At 42.3% G+C, this 21,031-nt stretch overlaps 1 protein-coding gene across 11 annotated transcripts in view; it reads right to left on the bottom strand.

Annotated features, from left to right (window-relative positions):
* MAP4K4 (mitogen-activated protein kinase kinase kinase kinase 4) overlaps positions 1 to 21,031 on the bottom strand; it is a 513,631-nt gene that overhangs the window by 140,290 nt on the left and 352,310 nt on the right. For all 11 annotated transcript variants that reach the window (XM_069204415.1, XM_069204417.1, XM_069204419.1 and 8 more), the window contains 2 exons: positions 20,740 to 20,967; positions 9,030 to 9,194 (listed from right to left, as the gene is read on the bottom strand). In XM_069204415.1, coding sequence (XP_069060516.1) covers positions 9,030 to 9,194; positions 20,740 to 20,967 — 393 coding nt within the window. The remainder of the gene's footprint in view (positions 1 to 9,029; positions 9,195 to 20,739; positions 20,968 to 21,031) is intronic.

The raw sequence follows: 21,031 nt of genomic DNA, 5'->3' as shown, positions 1-21,031 counted from the left end.
GCTCAGCCTTCCGCTCCTTAAGATTTGAAGATATGAGTTCCACTGACTATGTTAATAGTACCACTGGTTAGTTAGAACACAAGGAAAAGGCAAAAAAAGTGATGCTATGTTAAGAGGAAACACAGTTTGACATTATTTCTGGAGAAAAACCAATGATGTACTATCACTGCTGCATATCTGAGCAAACCTCTACAAGACAAAAGGCAAAGACACCTTCAAGGCCATAAAGAGGAGACCATACTTATTTAATAAGCACAGCTTTCATGTGAGGGCCAGTTTGATGAGAGATTTCTGAATTTGCTCAGTGATCCTGTACCACGGGTGTCTGAAGAGCCAGACTAAAATAGCTTTGAGGAAAACAGTGTTAAGCTTTACCCTTTGAGAAGGAAATCAGATTATAAGAAACAATTCCTGTTGTCCATGCAACAAAGAGAAATGAACTCTGGAAAGCAAAAACCTCAATGTGGATGGGTATTTTAAACCGATGAATAAAGCGAATAACAGAGGCCTTGTCTCTTCACATTTAGCAAGAGTTCTGAGCTCCGCAGCCCTTTTGGGAACTGCAATGTAGGCTTTGCTGCAATAATCTAAAATGGATATACATAAGCACTAGCAGCCAGACAGCTGTGATGGAAAGTGCAAACTCATATTAACAAATTTAATGAGATAGTTGGAGACTGGATGCCTGCATACTGCCTTAAGCTGTGGGTGAAGGGACATCTGAAAGTCATCAGTAATGTTGCATACACACACAACTGACATACATTTGGGCCAATACTCCAGTGTCAAAGCTGAGGACCATAATGTGTGGTGTGAGCTTGTGCTGCTCTCTGGATCGTGTCCAGTTCAAAGTACCATTTGCATGTGCATTGAAGTAATGAGACATCAGAGATGCAGGATCCTCATTACAATGTGACCTGTGCTTCAGCTAATGACCAAGAGCAACGGTGTCAAGTGCATAGACATTTTTCAAAATCATAAAGTTGTAAGGATCTTTGAAAGTGATAGGTTTTAACAAATTGTATCACTGCTCAAAACTGACATTTCCAGTACTCAGTGGCGTAGCGTGGGGGTGCAGGGGGGGGGGCGGCCACACCGGGCGCAACATCTTGGAAGAGACTCGAGTGGTAAAATCCACGGGTTAGGGGGCGCAAATTTTCTTGCCTTGCCCCGGGTGCTGACAACCCACGCTACGCCACTGCCAGTACCCCTTCAATTTTCTTCTGTTTTTTGCAGTGCATTCAGACATCTAGAAAAGAGAAAACTCAGCACTGTGTAGGAGCTGGAGAAAAAAAAAAACACCAAATTGTTCACACTTCAGCAAAGAAACATTTAATGTCTAAGAAGGCTCGCAAAGTAAATAGGAAATCTCTCTTTACAAAACAACTTCGGAGCAAAAGCTCCACATTTTTCCTCTTTAAGAGGCCCGATTGTGACACAAACCAGTTGTTGGTAGGCAGCATTATCAAGCAGTAAAACACTTGGATTCTACATCAGCCGTGCTGAAAATAGCAAATAAATTATGCCTGGAATTTACCCGTCCGGTGAGAACCAGTAGTGAGGGAGGAGAGATTCAGACAGTTCAGGATCTGCCAACCTAACAATAAGCTGCATATGGGCATTACTTTTTCAAACATTGAATTGTCAAAATACTGACAACATTTATTATCATGTAAAAAAGGAGAATGGATAAACTGAATTTCTAAATTCCACAGAGACCTCAGAAGACATCTCGGTGCAGACAACAGGGCTCAATCAAGACTCATGAGTGAGTTTGGTGGACAGACGTGGAAAAGAGCCAAGTCTTAAAAGCCTTTACACAAAGCAGATCATATAAAGGAGTGAAGGATGAGTATTCAACAGCATGGCACAGAGATAAGAAAAAGCTTTATCACTGGTGTAAGCTTGTCTAATGCTAAGATGGGCAATAGTACCAACTATGGAAATGTGGCCTGAGTAATAGTCGTTTTAACGGGTGGTGGAAGAGAGGCAAAATATTATGCTTGGTAAAGGCCATGGAACTAAATAAAGCCACTTTAGAGGTCTGACCAACCAGTGGCATAAGAACACTCTGGTGTCTAGACACATCATGCACACCCTCAATTGCATGAAAACCTTGAAGGAGAATGACTTTCTTGCATGCATCATTCCTGAAACTCTGTTCCAGCACATTTCCAGCCCTGTATGTCAAGTTGTGCTGCAGTTATTATTTACTACACTATTTAGCTGGTGCCAGATGCAAAAGAACACACCTCTCAATATTGAAGAATTCCACTTCCTCTATTCAGCAGTGTGTGGTAGGCAAACTCTGAATAGGAAGCAGATAATTTATATTATTTAAAAACAGTTCTATGACAATGAAAATTTGACCAACTTTCAAGAAACCTGAAAATTGGCCACCTGTGTTCTTGGTTTAAAGGGCCTACAAAAGGTCATAGCCATAAACTGTGACTATCAGGTATGACAACAGCGCGAATTAGCCACACAAGGAAAATGTCACTTACCCAGTGTACATCTGTTCGTGGCATTAGTCGCTGCAGATTCACATGCTGTGCATAGTCTGCCGTCTGGTGTTGGGTCGGAGTGTTACAAGTTGTTTTTCTTCGAAGAAGTCTTTTCGAGTCACGAGACCGAGGGACTCCTCCTACTTTGGTTCCATTGCGCATGGGCGTCGACTCCATGTTAGATTGTTTTCCCCGCAGAGGGTGAGGTTGGAGTTGTGTATGTTAGTAATAGTGCCCATGCAATGGAATGACTAAGTATGTACAAAATGAATGTTAAAGTAATATATTTACAAATGTACAAATGTTGAAGATTACTTCCAAACGGCTACAGGCTCCCGGGGAGGCGGGTGGGCGCATGTGAATCTGCAGCGACTAATGCCACGAACAGATGTACACTGGGTAAGTGACATTTTCCGTTCGGTGGCAAGTGTAGCTGCAGATACACATGCTGTGCATAGACTAGTAAGCAGTTATCTCTCCAAAAAGCGGTGGTTCAGCCTGTCGGAGTGGAAGTAGTTTGAAATAAAGTTCTTAGTACAGCTTGACCTACTGTGGCTTGTTGTGCAGATAACACGTCTACACAGTAGTGCTTAGTAAATGTGTGAGGCGTAGACCATGTTGCTGCCTTACATATTTCGTTCATTGGAATATTTCCTAGAAAGGCCATGGTAGCACCTTTCTTTCTGGTTGAGTGTGCCTTTGGTGTAATAGGCAGCTGTCTCTTTGCTTTAAGATAGCAGGTTTGGATGCACCTAACTATCCATCTAGCTATACCTTGTTTTGATATTGGATTTCCTGTATGAGGTTTTTGAAATGCAATAAATAGTTGTTTTGTTTTCCTAATTAGTTTTGTTCTGTCAATGTAGTACATTAGTGCTCTTTTGATGTCTAATGTATGTAGTGCTCTTTCAGCTATTGAGTCTGGCTGTGGAAAGAACACTGGCAATTCTACTGTTTGATTTAAGTGGAACGGTGAGATGACCTTTGGTAAGAATTTTGGGTTGGTTCTTAGAACTACCTTATTTTTGTGTATTTGAATAAATGGTTCTTGTATAGTAAATGCCTGAATTTCACTCACTCTTCTTAGAGATGTAATGGCAATAAGAAATGCAACTTTCCACGTTAAGTATTGCATTTCACAAGAATGCATGGGTTCGAAAGGTGGACCCATGAGTCTTGTCAAGACAATGTTGAGGTTCCATGAAGGAACAGGTGGTGTCCTTGGTGGTATTATTCTCTTTAGGCCCTCCATAAACGCTTTAATGACCGGTATTCTAAATAGGGAAGTTGAATGAGTAATCTGCAGGTAAGCAGATATTGCTGCGAGATGTATTTTTATGGAATTAAAAGCTAGATTTGCTTTTTGTAGATGTAGTAAATATGCTACTACATCTTTTGGAGATGCATACAATGGTTGGACTTGATTATTATGGCAGTAACAAACAAATCTTTTCCATTTACTTGCATAGCAGTTTCTAGTGGATGGCCTTCTAGCTTGTTTTATGACCTCCATACATTCTTGTGTGAGGTTCAAGTGTCCAAATTCTAGGATTTCAGGAGCCAAATTGCTAGATTCAGCGATGCAGGGTTTGGATGCCTGATCTGTTGTTTGTGTTGTGTTAACAGATCTGGCCTGTTGGGTAGTTTGACATGAGGTACTACTGACAGTTCTAGTAGTGTGGTATACCAAGGTTGTCTTGCCCATGTTGGTGCTATCAGTATGAGTTTGAGTTTGTTTTGACTCAATCTGTTTACCAGATATGGAAGGAGAGGGAGAGGGGGAAAAGCGTACGCAAATATCCCTGACCAATTCATCCATAGAGCATTGCCTTGGGATTGCCGGTGTGGGTACCTGGATGCGAAGTTTTGGCATTTTGCGTTTTCTTTTGTTGCAAATAGATCTATTTGAGGTGTTCCCCAAATTTGGAAGTAATTGTTCAGGATTTGGGGGTGAATTTCCCATTCGTGGACCTGTTGGTGATCCCGAGAGAGATTGTCTGCTAGCTGGTTCTGGATCCCTGGAATAAATTGTGCTACTAGTCGAATGTGGTTGTGAATTGCCCAATGCCATATTCTTTGTGTTAGGAGACACAACTGTGTCGAGTGTGTCCCCCCCTGTTTGTTTAAATAATACATTGTCGTCATGTTGTCTGTTTTGACAAGAATGTATTTGTGGGATATCATGGGTTGGAATGCTTTCAATGCTAGAAATACTGCTAACAGTTCTAGGTGATTTATATGTAACTTTCTTTGATGTACGTCCCATTGTCCTTGGATGCTGTGTTGATTGAGGTGTGCTCCCCACCCTGTCATGGAAGCATCTGTTGTTATCACGTATTGTGGCACTGGGTCTTGGAAAGGCCGCCCTTTGTTTAAATTTGTACTGTTCCACCATAGAAGCGAGATGTATGTTTGGCGGTCTATCAACACCAGATCTAGAAGTTGACCCTGTGCATGTGACCATTGTGATGCTAGGCACTGTTGTAAGGGCCGCATGTGCAATCTTGCGTTTGGGACAATGGCTATGCATGAGGACATCATGCCTAGGAGTTTTAATACCATTTTTGCATGTATCTTTTGATTTGGATACATGGCTTGTATCACCTTGTGAAAATTTTGAACCCTTTGTGGACTTGGAGTGGCTAACTCTTTTGTTGTGCTGATTGTCGCTCCTAAGTATTGCTGTGTTTGACACGGCACAAGGTGTGACTTTGCATAGTTGATGGAGAAACCCAGCTTGTAAAGGGTTTGTATAACATAATCTGTGTGGTGTGAACACTTTGTTAGCGAGTTGGTCTTGATTAGCCAATCGTCTAGGTACGGGAACACGTGTATTTGCTGCCTTCTGATGTGTGCAGCTACTACTGCTAGACACTTTGTAAAGACTCTTGGCGCTGTTGTTATTCCGAATGGCAACACTTTGAATTGGTAGTGTATTCCTTTGAATACGAACCTTAGGTATTTCCTGTGCGAGGGATGTATCGGTATATGGAAATACGCATCCTTTAGATCTAATGTTGTCATGTAGTCTTGCTGTTTCAGCAGTGGGATTACGTCTTGTAATGTCACCATGTGAAAGTGGTCTGATTTGATGTAGGTGTTTAGTGTTCTGAGATCTAATATTGGTCTTAGAGTTTTGTCTTTTTTGGGTATTAGAAAGTACAGTGAATAAACTCCTGTGTTCTTTTGTGGACCTGGTACTAATTCTATTGCGTCTTTTTGCAGTAATGCCTGAACTTCTAGTCCTAGAAGGTCTAAATGCTGTTTTGACATATTGTGTGTTTTCGGTGGGACGTTTGGAGGGAGTTGGAGAAATTCTATGCAATAACCATGTTGGATAATTGCTAAGACCCAAGTGTCTGTTGTTATTTCCTCCCAAGATTTGAGGAACTGGCTTAGTCTTCCCCCCACTGGTGTTGTGTGAAGGGGTTGAGTGACCTGTGAGTCACTGCTTGTTTTGAGGGGTTTTCGGACCTTGAAATTTTCCCCGGTTTCTTGGGAATTGGCCCCCTCTGTATTGGCCTCGAAAGCCTCCCCTTTGGTATTGTCCCTGGTAGGTAGGCGGTGTTGTTTGTGAGGAGCTGGCTTGTGTGGCTTGACCTCGAAACCCTCCTCTGAAAGTGGTTTTACGAAATGTGCCAAATGTGCCTCTGCCCTGCGGGGAATAGAGTGCGCCCATCGGTTTAGCTGTATCAGTGTCTTTCTTTAATTTTTCAATTGCAGTGTCCACTTTTGGGCCAAACAATTGTTGTTCATTGAACGGCATATTAAGCACTGCCTGCTGTATCTCGGGTTTGAAGCCGGATGTGCGCAGCCATGCGTGCCTCCTTATTGTTACAGAAGTATTTATTGTTCTTGCAGCTGTATCTGCTGCATCCATAGAAGAACGGATTTGGTTGTTGGAAATGTTCTGTCCCTCTTCAACCACTTGTTTTGCCCGTTTTTGGAATTCTTTTGGGAGGTGTTCGATGAGATGCTGCATCTCGTCCCTATGGGCTCTGTCATATCGCTCAAGGAGTGCCTGCGAGTTGGCGATGCGCCACTGATTTGCAGCTTGTACTGCAACCCTTTTTCCGGCTGCATCAAACTTTCGGCTCTCCTTGTCTGGAGGTGGTGCGTCGCCTGATGTGTGCGAGTTAGCTCTTTTACGAGCTGCTCCTACGACAACTGAATCTGGTGTCAGTTGTGATGTAATAAAAGCAGGGTCTGTGGGTGGTGCCTTGTATTTCTTCTCCACCCTTGGGGTTATTGCTCTGCTTTTAACTGGCTCCTTAAAGATTTGTTTAGCGTGCCTTAGCATTCCAGGGAGCATAGGAAGGCTTTGATAATTGCTATGGGTGGAGGACAGGGTGTTAAAAAGGAAGTCATCCTCGATAGGCTCTGAATGTAGCGATACGTTATGAAACTCTGCTGCCCTAGCCACTACCTGAGCATACGCTGTACTGTCCTCAGGTGGTGAGGGCTTAGTGGGGTACGACTCCGGGCTATTGTCCGATACTGGGGCGTCATAGAAATCCCATGCGTCCTGGTCATCTTGGCTCATGGTGGTATGAGCTGGTGATTGTGACGGAGTCTGTGCCGGTGATATAGGAGGTGCCGGTGGTGGAGTTACCTTCTTCACCAATTTTGCTTGTGGTGTTGTTTCTTGTTGTTGGAAATCTAGTTTCCTTTTTCTTCTGATTGGTGGAAGGGTGCAGATCTTCCCTGTACCACTTTGTATAAAGATCCGCTTTTGCGTGTGATCTACAGTCGTTTGTAATTCCTCCGCAAACCTGTGTTTTTGAAGTTGGGAGGACAGTGATTGTTCCTCTGAGTAGGAACTGGCTTTCGGTTCGGTTGCTGGCCGTTTTGGCACCGAAACCGTGCCTTTTGTTATTTTCGGCTCCGATGAGATTTTCCTCTTTTTCGGCGTCGCACCCTCTCGGTGTCGACCATCTTCGGTGCCGCTATCTCTGTGCCGAGCAGCTTCGGTGCCGCTGTCTCTGTGTCGAGCAGCTTCGGTGCTGCTATCTCGGTGTCGACCCTTTTCCGCGGCACCTTCTCGGTCCAGAGATTGCTGGGTGCCTGTGTCTCGACCTGAGTCGGACGATCTCGGCACCGTCTCGCCCTTCTTCGGTGCCGATGGACGGTCACCTACTTTATGGGTTGAGCCATGGCCTGTCGGCAGTGGCGTCCCCTGGGCTTTGTCTGTTTTCCCCTGTGATGTTTGTTTCAACATCTTACTCACGGTTTCTTCGACGTCGAATTCTTCCGAATCTGATTCGTGGATGGAGAATGCTTCTTCTTCTCCCTCTTCCTCGAACCTTTGTTGTCCTGTCGGCGTGGACGCCATCTGTAACCTTCTGGCTCTTCAGTCTCGGAGCGTTTTTCTCGACCGAAACGCTCGACAGGCTTCACACGTCTCTTCTTTGTGCTCGGGTGACAGGCACAAGTTACAGACCAAATGTTGGTCTGTATAGGGATATTTACTGTGGCATTTAGGACAGAATCGGAACGGGGTCCGTTCCATCAGTCTGGATGTTGCACGCGGTCGGGCCGACCAGGCCCCGACGGGGGTTCGAAATTACCCCGAAGGGCTACCGGAGCTCTTCTGGATTCGGTGTCGACTCTAATCTAACCCGATACCGAACTAAACAATACCGACGAATTTTCCGTTGATTCTGACTAACTTTCCGACCCGAAACACGGAGCGAAAAGGAACACGTCCGAACCCGATGGCGGAAAAAAAACAATCTAACATGGAGTCGACGCCCATGCGCAATGGAACCAAAGTAGGAGGAGTCCCTCGGTCTCGTGACTCGAAAAGACTTCTTCGAAGAAAAACAACTTGTAACACTCCGACCCAACACCAGACGGCGGACTATGCACAGCATGTGTATCTGCAGCTACACATGCCACCGAACATCCAGTTTCTAGTGACAGAATGCCCATCAGAAGGGCATGCCATCACAAACATAAGAACTGCTCTTATTTCTAATACCGAGGTGAACTGGCAACCAAACCCATTCTAACTTCTTTTATCGGGGTCATGTGGAAAAGAATCTGAGACTTGGCACTAAGTTTAAAGAACCTTTCTTGCCCGGCCTGAGAAATTATAACTTTAATAAAGTTTTCCACAATGAATATAATTTTTAGGAGCCTGATCAAAACACCATCAATTCATCCTAATATGCTGGAAGTCACGGTTTTCCGGATAATTTTTTTATTTAACCTTTTGCGTGCCCGTGCTCTTGAAATATCAAAGTATATGGATTGTTTTTGCTTGTATCAAATCAATGAAAAACCTTTCAGTTTTGATTTCAAATTGATTTGTTTACCCCCAACAACGTGATCAAGGCTAGTTTCAGCTCAAACGCATTGATGTTCGTATTGCTCAGCTCCGCACTACTAATAAACGCATCACAAGCTCTTTGAGTGGGCGTGTGTGTGTGTGTGTACACACATCTAAAAGATATTTTCAAATTCCACCTCCCCTAACTTGCTCCAGTAACTCTCCCTGCTGCCTTAACAATATAGTTACCGTACCTGTGGTTCAAGCGGCCTCTGCATCGCAGGCTGGGGAGTTTCAGAGTTTCCATTGGAAAAGGACTCAGATCTTGAAGGCACTGGTGGCTCCAGCACTTTGGCAGCTGTTGGTTTCGTCTGTGCTTCAGGGGAGCTCTGGTTCGTTTTCCTAAACCTTTCCTCTGCCTGGAGTGCATTAATGAAAGTGGTTATTTACAGAAGCAAAAAGTAAACCAAAGCCATGACGATTTCATGTTTAAGGGCAACTAATGCTGATTCTTTTATAAACCCATTTGTTGAATGGGTGTTTTCAGTTGTATGGTAGGAGCAAAATTAGGCCAGGCAGACTGAAATGAAGAATGCAATAAAAATAAAAAAATCTGGACTCCCTAGTTAGTCAAAAACATGGCTTTCAATTGATCCTGAGATTACTGGTTACTGTTCACTGCTGCAAATAGATTCCCTTTCCATAACCACACAGATGTTTTCGGAATCCGCAGGGAGGCCTCAAATACATGACAGCAGCGGCAGTGCAAGACTAGCACTATGCACCAGAAGAGCCAACCCAAGATCAAGGAGTCGGTTGTCCTAAGTGGGAATTCAATAAACCTATCTGACGCATTGTGGGTGGAGTCACTTTTCAAGATGTGTCAATAGTTTTGCCTTTCTGGCAAGAACAACATGATTACACTGAAGATTCAGATCAGCTGCCAGATATAGTTTTTCAAGGGCTCATTGCGCTGTAAGTGAACCTATATCCAAAGTCACTACTTCAGAGCATTGGTCTTCTATACCAAATAAAGACATGGGGAGACACTGCGATGGAAGTGAACCTATAGCCAATGTCACTACTTTGGGCATAGGTCTTCTATACCAAGCAGTGACAAGGGGAGAGGTATTTTCTGTCCCAATTCTATTTGCAGCAGCTGGTGTAAAGAATGAGGAGGTTTCTTGAAATGGCATCATAACATTAGGAAACTGCTCATTTACACCAACTACTTATGAATTACTGAAACGTGCTTTACTGCACCATTATCATAGGATTGCAACAAAGATAGCTATACTACTCACAGTCACTCTGCCGCAAAAGAACACGCAGGCCTGCCTGCCCATGTGCAAAGTCCATTTCCTCTTTACAGAACACTTTTTTCGTATCATAACACTTTATTACTTTTGCACATACAACCTCAATAATTCTACACCAATCAAATACAGCATAATAAACAAAAACAGTGAGTAAGATATGATAGGTTAAATTATTAAAGGCGGTCTTAGCCATGGCTGGCACTCGGTAACCTTTTCCAGTCATTGACCCAATGCTCAAATGTGAATCTTTGCTTAATTCTTCTATTTCTTCATTTTTTCCAATTTCATTTCCGATCATCATAGCTTTAAGGGTACACTTCTGTGAAAAGTTTTTTGGAGCAGATTAAAAACATTTGTCATAAAACACATAAGTTTGTGGTTGGGTTTATTCTTTCAAATCTCTACCAAAATGTAATGTAGCTTCCAGAAACTGGTTTGGGCCATTGGTATGGATGTTACAGTGTCCGTCTTTATCATACACTTTAATTATGTGACTGTTTGTACAGATCTATTAGCCTGCTAGTAATCTGATCCTGTATTCAGCTGAGTTGTGGCTTTGGCCGATATCCCTATCCTTGGCCTGCAAAGAAAACTAACTTTTTCCCCAAGAGTTCTAATTATCAGCACTATCCATATTAAGCACTGTCTGTACTAAATAATGAACAGGTTATTTAGCAGTAGGAGTAGTTTTGCAGCTTGAAGAATTTTCTGGATTCACATTCTGTGCATTATTTCACAATCGAGTAAATGGGTCCAGAATTAGTAGTCTAAGTCTTTTCTCCCTCTTGTTTTTTTGTAGTGGGCATTGTAAAGTCAACCATTTGGTCCCTTGTCCCTCCACGAATTACTTCACAAGCATGCCCCGAAATCATTTCAACATAGTCACCATCTTTTGGTTATTCCCTCCTACCCCCCATTTGTAGAGGTTCTTCTTTTCATAGTTGGTCGATGGTTTCCCCTTCTGAAAATGCACCTTGTGTGGAGAGGAAAGAGGGTAGCATGTGAATCCCGAATATTCTTCAAGTTGCAAAACTGTTCCTCTCGGTAAGTAGCCTTTTTTTCATTTTGCAGTGAGAATCTTTTCTAGAATCACATGCTGTGAGTTGGTCTTCCAGTGGTGCCTTCTCTCGGGAGGCTCGAATTGTTAGAGTGTGCATGTGAACAAATGTGTTAACACTTTCTGTCCCACCTGAACCTCCTTACTGGCTCAATTATCCAAACAGTGATGTTTTGTGGAGTTGTGAAATGAAAAGCATGCTGCTGCCATGCAGATGTCATTTAATGATGCATTTCCTAGGTAAGCAAGTGTTGCTCCCTTTTTCTTTGGAGAGAGGTCAAGAGTCCATTTGACAAAGTTACTCCTCTTTTTTTTTTGGCAGTCCTTAATTTTTTGGACCCTCCACCTTGCAATAGTCCCCTTTCTCACTGGACAGCAATTACTTGCTTGTTCAAAGGCGATGGAAAATTGATTCCCCCTTCCAGACTGGTTTGCCTTTTGCAAGAAATACATCAATGCCCATCTTACATCCAGTGTATGTAGGATTCTCGCTGCCTGCATCTTGGATTGTTGAAAGAAAGCAGGTACAGATATCACTTGATTAACGTGAAAATGTAATATCACTTTTCAGATAAACTGTGGATTTGTTGTCATCATTATTTTATCCTTGTGCATCTGTAGATATGGCCCCTGCGTTGTGCATTCCAATAATGGCACCTTCCTTGTGGTAGATCTCCTGGCCACTCAAAGATCTCCATGGATCTTAGTGGTAGAGGTCTAGATTACCAAATTCTATGTCTTCAGGAATCATGCCGTTAGGCTCTGGGTAGCTGGTTCTGGATAAAACACTTGTGCTTCCTGTGATAGGTCGTGGTGTCCCAGAAGCTTTATTATCCAGTCCTGCAACATTTCTACAAGGTCTGAGAACAATGTTATTCTAGCCTACAAAGGGGCTAGGCTATTGGGATTAGTTTCATAAGTGCCTCTTTGCATTCTGTATGACGTGGTATTATTGGGATCAGTGGTACAGCATCAGCAAAATGCCCTGACCATTCTATCGAAAAGACAATCCCTACCACTTATTAGTGGCGCATTCTAGAAGGTGAAGCTTTGGTACTTAGCATTTTACTGGGTTGAAAACAAGTGTATGTGTGCTGAGTCCAAATTTTGAAAGACGTCCTTCACCACTCTTAGCTTTAACTCCCACTCGTGTGTGGCACTTGTCCGTCTGCTTCTGAGGTCTGTTCTCCAGTAAGGGTATCACATTTAGCGTTATCCTCCTTTCTAGAGCCCATTTCCATATATCCTGTGCCAGCATAGATAGCACATAAGATTTGTTTGTTGTGCTAGAACGCAGTGGATGTGTTATCTGTTTGGAGTTGATCTGTCTTTGCCTCCACGTGTACCTGGAAGGAGTTCAGTGCGACAATGACACCTCTGAGTTCCAACACATTTATGTGCTGTGCTGTTTTTTTAGGCTCCATAGGTCCCTGATGTACAGTTCTCACATGTGAGCTCCTCATTCCGTGTGGGATTTGTCTGTTGTAATGGTTAACAGGATTGTTGGTTGCATTAATGGTCTACCATATGTAATATTGCTTGTATTCCCCTTCTGCATCTTCTGTTGTATTCAGTTTGTGACAGCCACCAGATCCTCCCAGCTCCAAGTTGATTGTGGCCATCGTTGTTGTAGCAACTCCTGAACTGGCCTGATGTGAAGCCTCGCTTGTGGTAGTAAGGGAATGCAAGATGCCATTATGCCCATCATCTTTCCCACCAGTCTTACCTTTCAGAGATTGACCCTTCTGGTACAGACAATCTTGCTCAGTTAGTGCCTGGACTCTTGTTACCACAAATACCTTGTTCGTTCCATGTTTAATATTGTCTCTAATAAACTCTTTTCCTTTTCTGGGTTTGGCAATGCTTTTTCTATTTGAGGAAGAATCCTAGTTTGTGGAGAATTCCAATCACAGCTTGGCACAGTTTTAATGAGTTCACCTTTACTAGTCAGTCTTCTAGACAGAGAAAAATATGTATTTCTTTCCTTCACAGACATGCTGCCACAGTGGCTAGATAGTTTGTGAAGACTCTTGGTACAGACTTTATCCCAAAGGTAGCACCTTGGATTGGTATTGTATTATGTCCGTGATGACCCTCAGCAGTTTTGGGAGTTTTTTGTTCATGGGTAGGTGGACATCTTTCAGGACTACAGTTACCTTGTAATCTCTTCCTTCTGCATCAGATGGATGACTTCTTGCAGTGAAGTAATTTTGATTTTTTTGTTTATTGATTTAGCTCCATTAGGTCTAATATAAGCATTCGTGTCTTTTCTGGCTTTGGCACCAAGAAATAGGTGTAATAGATAACTTGGTTTCATTCTTTTTATGGTACTAGTGTTATTGCCCTCTTGTTTGAAAGGTCATTGACTTCTTGTTGCAAACACAACTTTTCTTCCTTGCTGTTTACCCTTACAATTGTAGGTGGTCTGTTTAGCAGTTCTATGCAATTCCCATTTTGGACCAGATTTAATACCCATCCATCAAAGGGGATTTTCTTCCATTCCTTGAGAAATCTTCCAATCCGTCCTTCTGCTGCTGACTTGTGTAGGCACAGCAGTGGTATGAATTCACTTGCTGGAGGATCTACCCACCCTGGGATGGTTCCTCATCCATGAAGGGTGACATGGGGGTGATCCATACTGCCACTCCAGTGCTATAGTTCATGTGCTACTCTGTAATATGAAGAAGTCAAGTGCTGTTGAAGGGGGAATCCCTTTCTCTTGCAGGTGTTTGAGCCATAACTTCCTGACAGAGCTCCTTGTACTTCAAAGAATGTGCATTTACTGTCATTTTCTTTTTCATGTGCTGTAGCACTTCAACTTTATTTCCAAAAAGACTGTCCTCATTAAAAGCTACGCTGATGACTGATGCCTGCACCAGATACCCTCAGCCAGGCTTGTCTTCTCCATGTAGTTGCCACACACAGTTGCCAGATGGCAATGACTGCAGAGTCTAATACTATTTAAGGCAAGTGTTTACAACAGACTTGCCCTCTTGGACCACTATTTCTGTCCTCTTTTTTTAGTGCTCTGACAAATGCTCTTCAACCTGATCCCATTGTTGAGGGGCATACCTGTTTAACAATGTGTAAGACTTTGCTATGCATCGCCGCAGATCTCTCTTTCATTCCAACATGCCCACATGCTTACTCTCCTTATTGGGAGGGGGCCTGTTGAGGTGGGAGCATTTGCTCTCTTTCATACCATAGTCTCAACTAGTAAGTATGCTGCCACATTACCTTTGATGTAAAGGGGAGATGTCTAGTAGAGTACCTGTACTACTTCTCTACTGTGTGTGATGCTTTGGCTTCTACAGGTTCTTTGAGAATTTCTTGACCCTGGTCCAGGACACTTGGCAACATAGGAAGCAACATATTTCTCTTCTGATCCAGTAATTGTGTCTCCAGATGGAAACATGATTCAGCTTGCCCATTTTCCACCTGCACATCATAGATGTCTCCTGCCCTCGTTATCACTGAATTGTACACAGTGATAATGTCATGACATGTCTGCCTACATAGGTATGAATCTACCCACTTCCACTGGTAGATCTGCATACAGGTCCAGCCATTCCTCTGCAGACTTTCCTAACTAGGAAGGATCCTGCTCAACCAGTCCTTATTCTGTGGTTCGGGTGTAACCTCTTGTTCTGTGTCTTTCTTGTGGAGGCTTTAGAGGAATTGTATAATCTTCAGAGTCTTGTCAAACTCATTTCATTCTCATCAAGGCCTTCAATTCGGTTTTGAGGTGCCACCTTTTCCTCTCGACAATGAGAGCTTTTTGGTAAATGTCGACAGTGGGATTTCTCTTCTTCAGCAAGTGTTTTGAAGCCTGTACAGGCTTTGTCACTCACACTCTCAATCACCGGTTCTGAGGGTCAGCTGGCAACATTATCCTTTTGCTTGGACCCGTGGGGATCCCTGGATTCTGGCTGCCTTCAGTTGACAAAGGTTTGAACATCAAAACTGTTTTAGCCTGCTTTGAGTCCCAGGGTTTCAGATGGCCACAATGTGCCCTTGGTAAGTTACCTGCAGTTTCTTTTGTTAACTGTAGTTAACTGTCTTTTGACATTCTCTTGGGTATACTAGGTCTCTATGCCTCGATAAACTCTTCGACGTCAGGAATGAAGTCCCCTTGGGCCACCTCGGTCTGTTAATGTGGTTTTTTGTCACTTGATAATCCAATACCCTTCAGCAACTCCCGCTTGTGATGTGGCAAAGCCAAGTCTTAGTGTGGCCACCTCTGCTTTTCCTTGGTCTTGAAGTCTTGGGCTGAAACTTACCACATGCAACACACCCATCTGATCTGCTCTTTAGTGGGCAAAGATTTCACGTGTTGTGGCTGTCCTTTTGTGCATAATTGTAGTGGTAGTAGGGGCAAAATCTAAATGGGTAGATAGTATGCTTCAAAAAGCTTGGTCACTGTCTGACCCACAAAGGTTGCACTCTACTATAAAAAAAAATCTGTTATTTTTTTTTTGTGGGGGAGGGAGGGGGGGTCGGGTAATTCAGCTTTCAGCACCTCAGTCTTGGGTGTTTTCTATGAATTTTTTTATGGTTTCTGTCTATGTTTTTCCTCTCTGGCTTCAGGGCCCTTAACTGTGCCTTCCAGGGCCAACATATGAAAAAGAAATCTAATAATGGCATCTGCTTTGAAGAGTTTCTAGGGCATGCATATGACATAATTCAAGTAGAGATAAGGAAACAATCTGTCAATGACAACAGCAAAGACAAAAGAAAAAAGAAAAAATACTTAATGACTAAAAATTCTGGACTCTACCACTAGATTGCAGAATAATGTGTGAATCCACAAAAGATTCTTGATGCAAAGCATTATCGGGCTTCAACCTTGAAGTGTTCTTTTCACTATCAGGGGATTCATCGCGCTGTCCCCGTGTTCAATCTCGCTCTCCAAAACTGAAGGCATAAGAGTTTTACTTCTTAATCGCAAAAACTTCCAGGTTTCTTTTCTCAGGGGTTAATAGATATTTGGAAGGATAGTGGATTAGAAAAAATACCTTGAAAAAAATTGAACTAGGAAACTGATGCAATGTCCAGGTGTGTTGCAGTCCCCAGTGAAGTGTATTCCTGCCAACCTTTCAACGTATACAAATTTAGGGCTTGGTTTTATTTGAGAAATGGCTCTTTAGGTGAAGAGTATTATTTTCATTAGAACACCACAGAACATACTTTACCGGTGTAATAACCAATCAGTATTACATGGAGCAGCTGACAGTTATGGAACTGATTAAATACAAGTATTTTGTGAAATGATTCCTTTTGTTAGAATTAATCATCTCTCACATCTAATAGTTGCATACATTTAATATGTCTTTACCAGTGAAGACTGGTCAATGTGCTAGGGTTCCAGCACAATATTTTAGGAACCAGACACATTATCTTAGGAATCTGCCTTGCTACGAAAATGTAACCCCTTTTCCATAGTTTCTGAATGTGCCTCAGCCGATTGGCAAAATGCTACAATTATATCAGTTTCCTTTCCATCTGGAGTAGACACACAAATGGTTTATCAGAGAAATACGGCAACAAGATCAGTGGGTATGTGACAAATTATATCATACTGTCAGCACTGGCTCTAGGTTTGAGTTCGGTATTTCCCACTTTCACACCAGATATTGCACTTTCAGATCTGATGGTAATTGCTAATGGCTAAAATGTAAAGGGTGAAAGCAGACAACTATTTTGTGCCACTACATATTTCCATCCTTCCAGAAGTAAAACTGATATTGATATTTAAAGCGTTGGAGCCCTAGATCGAAATGCAGGCTCTCTGACTACGAGGCTTGGGAACCTACTTGTTCCTGCAGTGGTACTGCTCAAAAACAAATCTCCATCCACCAGAAACAGCATTCACTAAGAAGTATACCATGCACAGCTGTGAACATGATGATTCACAACATCAGCAGACTACCGTGGCTCTTTCTGGCGTAGGGATTACTGTAACATTTGAGATCCTGTTTAGTCTTACAGTCACCTCAATTTGACATTAAATATAAGGAACCTACATTAAAAATGCCTGCAAAACAAATATGGATTAAAACCCAGGTTTGGGACTTTAAAATTCTTTAAGAGTGTCTATAACTTGTTGAACTACTTGATAAAAAAGTATCTTTTGAGAATTTAATGGTTATTTTTAAATTACATTATTGCTAGCATTTACTTATTTTGGGAAGATGCCAGCAATATCACATTTCCTCTGCCCTGCTAGTGTTATAGAAGTCATAAACATGCATTTTGGGCCTTTACAGTACACATCATGTTTATGGTGCATTTTGACAAGAATATTTGTAAGCCAATTTTCTCAATAGGAGACATTTTAATTCATTTTCTTTCTGCCATCCTCAATTGTTTGTCTACTATTTTAAGTTTTGCATACGTTTATATAATAGAATTGCATTTACTTTTATTGGGCGTGTAGTGGTTACAATATATATATCATGCTCAAAACAGAACCAATGGAACTTGTCCCAAGTCTTTGCACTATAGAGGTCTTCAAACTGTGGCAGGGCACCTAGGGTGCTCTAAACTAAGTTAGGGGTATCACATGATGATCAGACAAATACCATATATGCCTCAGAACGAAGCTGCTGCAGCTGGGTTAAAGGCACTACTCTGGGCTGTGAAGATAGGCAGTGAATAGTTAAAGAAGAGAACATCCACCCAACCTTAAATATGTGTTAAATATGCTGATGAAGGAAACCCCGTACTGGTGAATAATCTACTATTGAAAATAAACACTACAGAAATGTAAAGAAAGGATAAGCCAAGATACTGGGCCAAGGGCAGTGTCCAAAGGGTGATGATTAACTTGTTGGTGGAAGAACAGTGTAGCATTATTTGGAGCTGTTGTAACTAACAATAGGATGCAGATGGGAAGAGCCGACAGTCCCAATGGCAAGAGGAACAGTGTGTCTTTTTCACAATTTGACAGAAGTAGATTTTAAACACCCAGATTAGACGTGGGAAAACATCATATAGGACCCATACTGTTTCAACATCACTAACAAATCCAGGATGGAACTCAGTAATTAGATTAGTTATTTCTGCCTGGTTGAGATGGTTGCTGAGGAGTGTAAAGAATCAATTCAGCCAGATATCACAGCCATTAAACTCTAGATTTTTGCTACTGATATTTTGGTACTAATAAAACATTTCTCTATTCCAAAACCCCATAAATGCTTGTATGCCACTGAAGTACTCTGTGCCATTTCACATCAACCACTCTGTGAAACAAGCTTGAATTTAATCCTTTAATCCAGTGGTTCCCAACCTGTGGTCCGCGAAGCCTTCTCAGGGGGTCCACGACTGCTTAGAAGATTACAAAATATTAATAAATATTGACAAGTTAGGGCCCAAGCTTCCAGTAATGACTCTATGGGGGGGGGGGGGTGGGGGGCAGATTCCAATGATGATTCAGTGGGGGTCCCGGGGCTCCATTAATGATAAAGTGGGGGTCCAAAGAAGTCAAAAGGTTGGGAACCACTGCTTTAGTCTACAGGAAAACAAATTAGGTCAGAACTGCAAGTGGGATGCTTTTTGCCACAAGGTCACATAAAACCATTTTCAGAAGTCTAGTTGTGAGACAGCATTGGTTCTCACAACTAAGGCTGTGTTTTCATTGGATGGCATACGCATGATTTCTTTTTAAACAGAAAAGGGCATTTTTCAAGACAGTGGATACCTGATGCTTCAGGGACATTGAAGCGTTCTTAACTTTCGAATAAGCACCATAAGCTAGGATCCGCTGAACAGAAGGAGTTTGGATTCCCAGTAAGAGTGACTCCACTCCTTAGACAAAGAAAAACCAATTGGGTTTTCCAAATTTTATGATGAATTCATTGACCAATCTTCATCCACTCCTGCATAATACTAATGATTTGGCATTTGATGTCCAAGGATCCTGGTTTGCTAGTAACATGCAACTTCAGCTACTTATTAGAAATGTAAAAGTTACACTCAACTATGAAATTTGAAGAATGGCAACATAGGAAATATAATAAGGTGGCCAGTTACAAAGAGGACTCCGTTGGAATATCACAGTTGTCTTCTTTCTGTAACCAGTTAGTCAAGTAGTTAGTCAAGAAAAAGAGAATTACATGAAAATGAATGACTGCACGGCTAACCAAAGCAGGCCTCTCCAAAGGCACCTTGGGTAAACAACATCAAATATATCTAGGCAGCCTAAGTTGGCACAGTGACCTGCATCAATTTAATAGCAGGTCATCTCAAACACTTAGGAGGATTGTTGCCACCGCATGACTGCCTGAGGATCAGACACAAAGGCATCAGTGAAAGTCAGCTACATAGACATGCACGTGGAATCTTACAGGCACATGGTTTTTCAGCTGCAAGTGTGTCCAGTTAAGATTTCAGCAAAGCAAGAGTGTGCCTGATTATAGAATGGGCATTAGAGTGACATGGATTATCTGAAAGCCATTAAGTGATATGCTGTCCTAAAAGGACTTGACAGAATAGATCGTATGATGGTGTTAACTGTTCAATCGGGTTCTGACATCTTAAGCAGGCAATGGGTTAAAGGACAAACAACTCCACAGAAAGATTTGGGTAGAATGAAAGAGAATTGATGGCACTTAGATAGGAGGGTCCCCGTTATTGTGCACTGCAAGCCCATAACTCATTTTATTTTAATTCTGTTCATTAAGAACTTAATACGTTTAGAAATTTGTCATGTACGGGTGCTACCCCAGCTTACTTAGCAATTAATCACAGAAAACCTCATATGAATAGGTTTGAATTTTGTTGCTCTCTGGTCAAATTTATTCTCATGAAAATGTTTTACCATCATGAACAATCATTTTTTTAAATGGAGTGTCTAGAGGAATTAGCCTAAAGAAAGGCGCAGCACTGAAATTAACAAGTCCCCCTCCCCACACAATACTGTAAACTCTTCATAATGTACAGTGTATTAAACCATCTTAAACTTAGGGGGTCACCCGGTGGTCAGAGTTGTGTTAATTGGGAATTTTTCAACTATGCTGGCAGTCTTGGACACAAAATGTGCAAGGGCATTTGCAACAATCTAAAGAAAGTGTGACAGAGAAAACTTTTTGTTTGAAGGCATGGAAGGGTTGTTGAACATAAATTTGCACAATTTGCCTGCAGAGCTTAAAATGTAACGTAGCAGGGCATCACAAAAGTAATCATTCAGGATGTAGACCACACGGTTTGTAAACGTGCTAATCTCTAGACAGTCTAGGATGGTTACTTTGCTTCAAAGTCCCCTTCCTCTGCCATCCGTTCTTGAGAAAACACTAAAATGCTCTACGTGGTTTGGTAGTAACCACTGGAGCAGTGAGAAAGTTGCACTGAACAAACACCAACCCACGTGTAGACACACAAACAAGAGCAAATGCATATAAAGGTACAGGTGTGTAAATACACACAAACACTCTCCTAAGTCTTCTTCACAACAAACATCATTCAAGCGTCTAGTTCCAACTATGTCCAATGGAAAAGATTGTACCCCCTCGACCAATAAGTTATTTACCAAGGTTCTGCTTATTGCAGCGTAAAAGAATTTTCTTTCACAAATATGAACAGGATAATTACCTCTCGCATTCGCTCTGTGGGTTCGTAGATAGGTTTTGGCTCAGGTGCGTAGTAACTTGGCTTGGTCCTCTCTGGCTGAGGCTGTGGCGCCTGCTGAGGCTGTGGTTGCTGTTGGGGCTGTTGTCTATGGTCGTGCTGTAGAGAGAGGAGGTAAGCTTGCTCTTGCTGCAACTGGCGCTGCAGCCGCTCTGCCTGTCGATGCTCCTCCATCTCCCTCCATCGGTATTCCTTAGAAAGAACCAGCAGACACTTAAACAAGACATCTTCAGATTTAAACGTGCAGCTCAGCAGA

This window comes from Pleurodeles waltl, chromosome 8, assembly GCF_031143425.1.
Source record: "Pleurodeles waltl isolate 20211129_DDA chromosome 8, aPleWal1.hap1.20221129, whole genome shotgun sequence".
In the NCBI taxonomy this organism is placed as follows: domain Eukaryota; kingdom Metazoa; phylum Chordata; class Amphibia; order Caudata; family Salamandridae; genus Pleurodeles; species Pleurodeles waltl.
The sequence above is the reverse complement of the archived record's forward strand: the minus strand, read 5'-3'. Positions and strand labels throughout refer to the sequence as shown.